The sequence below is a fragment of the Scomber japonicus genome, chromosome 23, assembly GCF_027409825.1.
Source record: "Scomber japonicus isolate fScoJap1 chromosome 23, fScoJap1.pri, whole genome shotgun sequence".
Taxonomy (NCBI): Eukaryota; Metazoa; Chordata; class Actinopteri; order Scombriformes; family Scombridae; genus Scomber; species Scomber japonicus.
The window spans coordinates 1,461,458-1,470,564 of NC_070600.1; the positions used below are offsets into that span (position 1 = coordinate 1,461,458).

General features: G+C 40.8%; 1 protein-coding gene across 1 annotated transcript; it reads right to left on the minus strand.

The window, feature by feature from the left end:
- Positions 1 to 6,205: 6,205 nt before the first annotated feature.
- On the minus strand, positions 6,206 to 8,617 carry LOC128353493 (E3 SUMO-protein ligase ZBED1). The gene is made up of 2 exons (XM_053314194.1): positions 7,646 to 8,617; positions 6,206 to 6,814 (listed from the first exon to the last, which is right to left on the minus strand). Exons 1-2 carry the CDS (start codon positions 8,615 to 8,617, stop codon positions 6,206 to 6,208), a joined length of 1,581 nt encoding a protein of 526 aa, XP_053170169.1.
- Positions 8,618 to 9,107: the final 490 nt, after the last annotated feature.

Here is a 9,107-nt window from a genome sequence, read left to right on the forward strand (position 1 = left end):
CCCCTACTCCCTGCAGAATGCCCTAAACATTTATCAGGCAGATCATGGACCACTGGCGGAAAAGGAAAGATCTGGGTAACGTAGACAATATAATAATTGTTTTACTGATTTCGGATATTTATAAATTACACTTGTGTTGATCAAATGACATGCCTTTCAAAGACAGGTAAGGTTTAGTACCCGGGAATAAACTTACATCATTTATACAATCATATTATAGTTGACTAATGTATACAGTGTATTTCATTTACACTCAAAGCACATGAGTGATGCTTGACTGTATCCATTTTAATCCTTCATCTTCCTGAGCTATATATAAACTCTCATGTTGGACAGATAAATACTGGTTCATTCTTTAGCTGTTTTTCACTACATAGTAAATCAACCAACATGTACATCACCTTGATATATAGATGTATAAACTGAATGCACATGATTGGACATTTATACAAGCAATCACTAGATTATTATTATTATTATTAGTTCTGAAAATGTAGCTGTGTGGTCGTGGAAATTCCTTGGAATAAAAAACTGCTGTCCATTTTCTTGTCCATCCATTTAGCCAATATGATGAGTTAGACTGCAGGTTGATGAATCAAACTCATCTTCCGAGGTCCCAATCTGTAAGACATGACAAAAAATGTGGAGGGAAAGGCTTTTTGTTTATTACATCAATCAAACAAATAAGTTCAGTTTGGTTTGGGATAGGTTCTTCTAAAAGACAACACATGTCAATAATGTTTTGTGAAGGACAGCTCCAGTGTCAAATTTGATTACACAGAGGACAACATACCAAAAGTTAACATACATAAAAATATAAATCAAAGTATTTTTCTACATTTTTTATTACAGGCGTGCTCGCTACCTGGCCTACAGGAGTTTTGTGTCCTGGTGCTGGGGATACCTGGGAAAGGACAACCGGGTTGTCATCCCCTCCTGTGTTGTCCTCCGCATTCATCAGGAGTACCCTGATGAAGATGGGGAATACACAGGTTTTAAACCTCCCCTTTAGATTGTTTTATTATTTATAGTTTATTGCTTGCTTATATTGTTATTTGTTTATAAAATGTGTCCAATGTAAAATAAATGTATTATTGAGTAATGATATATTTGTGTGTGTCACAACTGACTTCTTTTACAATGGAGGCTGGTGGAGCTCTGGTCCTGAGATTGGCTGAGGCAGGAGTAGGCTTGGGCGGTATAAAGGTCAGTGTTGCCAACTCCTCAGTAAGGAAAGTAGCTATTGGCTGTCCTAAAAGTCGCTAGAAGTCGCTAAATGACGTCATCGTCTAATTTGCATAATTATCATGTGCATGTTATTGTAATGGACGCTGTAGGAGAGAGGAATAACATCTTGGGAGAGACAAAAAGCTAGTTAAAAAACCCTAAATATGTTAAAAACTACAATTGAGCTTTCTTATTTTGATTCTTGGTTTGTTTGTTTTTAAAATGTAAATACATTTTGATATGTATTGTTAAATGTTAGAATATCAAATTGAATCAAAAGACTGTTATGCAGGGTGGATGCGGAGGGGTTTGGGGTGTGGGTCTCCTCTCTGCTCTGACCGCAGCTGTGTGAGGCTACTGTGAACCTGACCGCCTGTGAGTGCTTTGGGACAGGGGAGGGGCTCAGGGCAGCACCCACTACTCGTTGAGGACAGTAACGATACGTGCTTTCACTTCAAAGTCTCCAATAGGCTAACACCAGAAAAAGTCGCTAGATTTGTCGCTAGTCGCTTTTGAGGAAAAAAGTCGCTATGAGGGTTTGGAAAGTCGCCAGATTTAGCGAGAAAGTCGCCAAGTTGGCAACACTGATAAAGGTGTTGCAGTATACCAAGGTGCTTTCTGAGTGCTTCATACTGTTATAGTGGTTTAATTTCAAATGTTTTAGTCACCACGGGAATTAGTCGCCAGAAATGTGTAATAAATACCATACACCAAGGTAAATGTCTGGAAGCTATGAAGGCTTGAAAAAAATATATATACCGCCCAAGTCTAGGCACAAGGTAAGTCACAGGAACAGTGGCTGCCAGATATGCTGGAGGAAGACACTGAGACCTGTACATGGGAAAAGAAAACAGGAATAAGGAAAAGAGACATTAGGCTGTCATCATGAACACTGCATACATACACACAACATACCTCGTGGGTACCTCGGAAGCCACTTTGACGCTCATTTTAGGTGTCCCTCGGTCCATGTTTTACATTACACACAAACGTAAAACCTCAGTCTACATATAATTCCTTGTCATAGCTATATTGGTGCACATAAAATATTACCTGTCGATTATCATTGTGTTGTCAGATGGATGACGCTCAGGGAATAAGGCCAAATTATGTCACGCATGCTAACATTACACGGGCATGACAGGGTGCATGATGTAAAATCACTTTCAGGATTTGCACATTCAGCAAAATGCATTTAATTGCCTAAATGTACAGTATTATAACTTATAAGCACATAACGTTACTTACACTCTCTGACGTGCACATAATGCCGGTGGCGGTGATGATGGCACCTGCTGCCGGCGGGATGGGAGGATGTAAGCCGGCGAGGGAGACGGTCGGTAGCGGGCACGTAATGCCAGTAGCACCTGCTGCTGGCGGGACAGGGGACGTAAGCCGGGGAGGGGGACGGTCGGTGGCGGGCACGTAATGCCAGTAGCACCGGCGGGACGAGAGGACGTAAGCCGGGGAGGGAGGCGGTCGGTGCGGCACCTCTAACCAGACACAACGGACTGCTCAAAAACCCAGACTTCCAGTGAAGATGCACACACGAGGAGGCGACATGACTAGTTAGCTAGCTGAAAATTACTGTAATTGATGCTATCCAAAACCGGAGAGCAAGCTGGAAAACGACTGAGGCTAATGCGCTGAATGTATTTATACTGCAACAGCAGCAGGGGCGGGTTTATGCTAATCTGGGCCGCGTTATGTCAGACCCGCCTACATCCAACATGGATCAGAATTGGGGTTAAGCCAGTCTGTGAGTGGTCTCAATACAAATGACCAAAAATAGTATTTGAAGTTGGGCATGGAAAGACCACCTTCTGTTTTATCACGTTGAAGTGTGGTTAACTTCACACGCGGCCGTTTCCCTCCCCAATTAAACTTAGAGACCAGAGAATGTACTTTTTTCCAGTAGTCAATTGGGGGTGGTAAGGGCAACATCGAAGAAAATAAATTTATGCGTGGTAAAATATCCATTTTAATTATTGACACACGAGCTTGTACTGATTTTGGCAAGTGAGACCATCTATTTAGATCCGCCTCAATTTTATTGTAGATGCCCTGAAAATTCTTGTTGGCAATAGTAGATAAAGAAGAAAAAATGTCCACCCCCAAGTATTTAAATTGTTTGACCACTGGGATGTGCTGAGGTAATGAGCTCAGGTTCAATTTAGAGTTTAAGGGTAGAAGCGCAGATTTTGTCCAATTGATTTTGTAACCGGACAAAGAACTAAATTCGTGAAAAGTATCCAGAATATGCGGTAATGATGAGGTTGCTCTGTCGAAATATAATAATATGTCATCAGCATATAGCAATATGAAGTGTGTGGTGTTGTTAACAGTGATGGGGGAAATATTTGGGTGTTGACCAATTTTCTGTGCGAGGGGCTCTAATGACAAAATAAAAAGAAAAGGGCTTAACGTAGGGCTGTGCAATTAATTGAATTTTGATCACGATTTCGATTCTCGTGTCAAACGATCTCCAAATTAATAAAATCGAGTTGGAACGATTCTTTTGGCATTTTCCGTTGTCTGGGGTTTTCTGAAAGAGACGCGCATGCGCAATTCAGCCGCTACCCCAGAGCATTCAACGCAGCCCCGTGAGCTGTGTGTGTGTGTGGTGACCTGCAGCAGCAGCATCTTAATAACCAGATAACAGCGCGAGCGAGATGGCAGAGGGAGGACAGCCCCGTTTGCTCGACAAAAAGGGTAAAACAAGTTCTCTTGTATGGCAGCACTTCGGATTCGAAGAATCCGACGAGGCACAGGCCCACAAAATGTGCTACAAGCGAGTCGGAGCGAGTCTTTAGCACTAGTGGAAATATTGTTTCCTGCTTGCGCTCATCTCTTAAGCCTGATCATGTTAACAGGCTGGTGTTTCTGGCAAAAAACCTTTAAGTATGTGCCATATTCACCTAAAATGATTCTGAAGTTCCAGACAAGTTAGTTTCAGTGAGTGCTTAGTATGATGGGCCAGTCCTTCCAGCCTTAATCCATTACTGGATCAGTTTACAGAATACAATTTGTTGAGTGTCGTTTACAAAAGATGTTAGATTAAAAATGTGTGAGTGCACTAAACACGAGAGTTAATCTAAGTTTATTTAAGTTGTCTTATTTGATTTTCTACTATATTTATTTTATTCATTGAACAGCTGGATACATATTTATTTGTACATTATTTTCTATTTGAAGAACATTTTCTATTTTTTATTTGAACATTTTGTGTAGTTTAATCATTTTGAAAACTCTGTTTTTTGCAGAAATGCCAAATAAATGCATTTTATTTTCAAATTCAAAAAGAATTGTTTGAAGAATCGTGATTTCAATCTTGACCAAAAAAATCGTGATTCTCATTTTTTCCAAAATCGAGCAGCCCTAGCTTAACGGACATCCTTGTCGGCACGAGCGAGACAAATTAAACTTATTTGATATAATGCCATTTGTGTTAATCATTGCAGATGGGTTATTGTATAGTAGTTTAGTTAACTTAATAAAAGTTGAACCCAATTTAAAGCGCTGCAAAACCACCCACAAGTATTCCCATTCTAGCCTATCAAAGGCTTTTTCTGCGTCGAGGCTCAATATTGCACATGGGGAGGGAATATCCCTGGCAGCATGAATTACATGAAGCAGACGCCGTACATTGTCAGAAGCAAGTCTTGATTTCACAAAGCCTGTCTGGTCACTATTAATTAATGTGGCTATGTGGGGTTCTATTCGAGAGGCTAGTATACGGGCAAAGATTTTAATTTCTGCATTAAGGATAGACAATGGTCTATAGTTCCCACATTTCGTGGCGTCCTTATTGGGTTTGGGCAGTACAGCTATCAAGGCAGCATTCATGTCATTGAAAAAGGAACCAACTTCAATAGCTTTATGAATCATGGCTAAAAAGTATTGTCCCAGTTCTTCCCAAAAGGTGAGATAAAACTCTGGGGGTATCCCATCCCAACCCGGAGACTTGCCTTTTTTCATACCAGCTATAGCACCTCTCAAGTCAGAGTGATTGGTTCCCCTAGGCGCTGTGCAGCTTCTTGCTCAAGGGTAGGAAGCTCTAAATCTTGTAAAAAGGATTCGCATTTAGTTTTGTCCAGTGAAATTTCAGATTTGTACAGCTCTGCATAATAATTTTGGAATGCAGTGTTAATTTCTTTGGGAGCAGTCAACAGATTTTGGTTTGAGCTGATAGCTGCAATGTTGGAAAATTTTTCACATTTTTGCAGACTAAGAGAGAGCAGATGACTTGGTCTCGAGCCGTTAAAATAATAGTTCCTTCTAGTCCTACGAATTTGAAATTCGGCCCATAATCTCAAAATGTTGTTCAACTTAACTCTGACTGCGTCAATTTTCTTTTTATTGTCATCTGTGACGCCATCCCCCTGCTTAGCCTGTTCAAGCCTTTGTAATTCGTTTTCAAGGGAATCAATTTTGCCCAGTCTAGTTCGATTGAGATATGAAGCGAAGGAAATAGTTGTATTTCTCACAAACCCTTTAATTGCACCCCACAGTACTCGAGGGTCCTCTACTGAGTTAGCATTCTCTGAAATAAATGTTTTGAAATTATTTCTGAAATGGACACAATAATCATTGTTTTTAAGTAATGTGGTACTGAAGCTAGGCCTGTCACGATAACAAATTTTGCTGGACGATAAATTGTCTCAAAAATTATCGCGATAAACGATAATATTGTCGTTCTGAGACAATTTTCATCTAATACAATGATAATGGTATAATAATGCAGGTACACCTTTTCAAAGATAAATAAACTTTTATTTTTAAAGAATATTTAACACTAGAACACAATAAATTAACAAACAACCAAAAACAATAAATAAAATGGACTCTCAGTCTCTGTTAACAAAAAATGAACTGGAATAAAACTGCCAGGACCTTAACAAGTTATGAAACAGATGCCTCAGATGCCTAGAAATAATTTTAACATGATCTCTCAGGAGTAGCAATGTTTCCAGCTGTACTAAACATTCTCTCTGAGCTGGTGCTTGTTGCACATGTATTTTTGGGCCAACTTGGCCATCAAAGGATATCTTTTTTGATTGTCACGCCACCACATCAAGGGATCACAAGATGCATCAAGTGCATCTTCTTGGAGGAACTTGGTCAGCTCTGCATCAGCCTGCACTCTTTTGGGAAATGCAGCCTGGGCCTGACTTGTGAGATGAACTCTTCTGTTTTGAAGAAGGTCACTCAGCCTCTTCTTCTTGGTGGGTGCAGCAGCAGTAGGTTCATCCTTGTTTCCTTCAGCGGTTGTGCTGCAGCTCTCACCACTAGTACCTTCTCCTTCTGGTCCTAAGTCCAGTAGCTCTTCCACAAGCTGTTGTTTGGCATCATCCAATGCACCTGCCTCCTCCATGCTGCCACGATATCTGGGATCCAAGATGGTGGCCTTTCTAAGGAGGACTTGAATTGCAGGTGAGCTGTATTTTTCAGTCAGTACCCTGCACATGTTTTGTTTAATACTGGCTGTCAGTGCAGTATCATCAGGGCCTGGAGAGAGAAGGTCGTCTTTAATCATGGCTGGGAGTTGCTCCATCTTCTGCTTAGTGCCCCATCGTGTGACAACATCCTGTGAGAAAGATAATCTTGATCTTGTTCATTAGTTAGTTTATATCAACATTCTTAAACAAATACTACTTTTTACGTTTCCATTATTTATCATTATTAATTGTTTGTATGTTATATTATGTTTATATGCTAGTGCATACTAAAAGACTACTACCGGTTAGGGTTGGGCGATGTGTAGGAAATAGCCGATGTTGAAAGCAAAACATCGTGATGGCCGATCACGTACTTTATTATTTTTTCACTTTGCTTCATGTTTGATACACGTTGTTGTCCGACTCATTCATAGGAGAGAACGGGAGAGTTTGCTCAGTAGGTTTTAATCAAAGCAAGACGTACAATGACAGGTGCGAACGAGGTAGATTACTCCATTAAAATTAAGACTTTAATGACTTAGAAGTCGCCAAATGACTTACTTTAACGAATTTTGTTAGTTTATATAATGCAGATTTGTAAAATATTACTTTTATGAGGGTCACAGTCACAGACTGTATAAACTTAGCGTTTCATAATTGTGGTAGCAGCGGTGCAGCAGATGTAATGAAGTCTGCGCAGCACGCTGGATGTAAACTAATATTAACCCTATATCCTATTCATTATAATGTCCATGGACATAAATTGAGTTATTTTGCCTTAATAATGATAAAATAATACACAAAAAATGGTCGGATTGGGAATAATGCGTGCAATCGCCGATGGTCACCCGCCGATAGAACCAACCCTACTACTGTTTATTCTACAGGTCTATAGGCTACTATGAAATAAAAAATAAAAACTCTTTAAATATTTTGTGCTGCAAATTAAACTATCAATGAATTTAAATAACATCACTCACCAGTATTAGACTGTGTTGGGGGAGATTGGCCTCACTCTGTGCCTTCCTCAGGTCTCTCCTCTTAAGCCAGCTCAGGTTGAATGCGTTGACCAAACTTTTACAGAGTCCTATGGCACGAGCTGTCCGATCTTTGTTGCTGTCCAGACCATGGGACACAGCGAGATGGAGGTTGTGGCCAAAACAATTAAGCCATGGCCAGCCAAGATTTCTTATTGCAGCAACAATGTTAGCACCATTGTCTGTAGTGATGCAGACTAGTTTGTGCTCATCCAGTCCCCAGTCTGCTAAAGCAGACTTCAGGTTTTCTTCCAGGGTGTCAGCAGTATAGTTATCTGGGACATATCTGGTCTCTAAACACTTGGACTGCAGAGTCCAGTCAGCAGTTATGTAGTGTATAGTCAAGCTCATATACGGGGTCATGTTTGAACTTGACCACATATCTGTAGTGGCAGAGTAAAATTGGATGTCTTTGATCTCCTTAAGTATGTCGTCTTTCACGCTGTTGTACAGTTGTGGAATTGCCGTTTGTGACACGTATGTTCTCCCAGGCAATTCATACTGTCTGTCAAATGTTTGCAGCATTCGTTGAAATGCTGGCTTTTCGACGATGCTAAAGGGCTGCATCTCTTTAGCAATGAAGCGAACTACACTGTCTGTGAGTGTACACCATTTCGTACTGTCCTGTTTGGACTTTGTTTGTCGACTAAACGCCCCAGTGACTGTGCTCTGTCGGGAAGAGGAAAACGGCCCACTTGTTGTGTTTTTTTTCCCCAACTGGGAAAACTGCAGCGGATGATTGTGTTTTAGATGCATATGCATGTTTGTTGTGTTGCCGCTTTTAATTGCGACTGTTTTCCAACAAATGCGACACACCGACTCGCTCACATTCAGTGGTTCACCACGGGCATTCTGTTTGAATCCGAAATGCTCCCACACTGCAGCTGTGGCGTTTGGCTTAGAAACCAATTCCATCTTTTTTGTCTTTATTAGCCGTTCTCGAACTAGCAACTAGCTTTCTCTGCCTAGTGCCTCCTGGTGTACTTCTCACACGGCTCTTTAGCTGCACTCTGTGGTAGGCTACGCCAGGAGTCCCGCCTCCCCACACACCATGCGACTGACAAGTGACTGACATGAGGGTTCACTCATCGTTACTCTAAGGACCCGAGAGAGAGAGAGGAAAACAAACAAGCATGCAAATGGCATTTATCGTTGCCAGAAAAATTATCAACCTAATTTTAATTATCGTGCAATTAATTGATTTATTGAATATCGCGACAGGCCTAATTGAAGCGCCATTTTGTGGCCTTACATGGAGTCCTGGCAAGTGTGAGCTGCGATGTAATAACACAATGGTCAGATAAAGAGTTAGGATGAATCACAGCTGAATGATTTCAGTGTATAAGGTTGCAGAAGCCAGTAAATGATCTATCCTTGAATAGGTCTTGTGTCTGAACGAATAAAA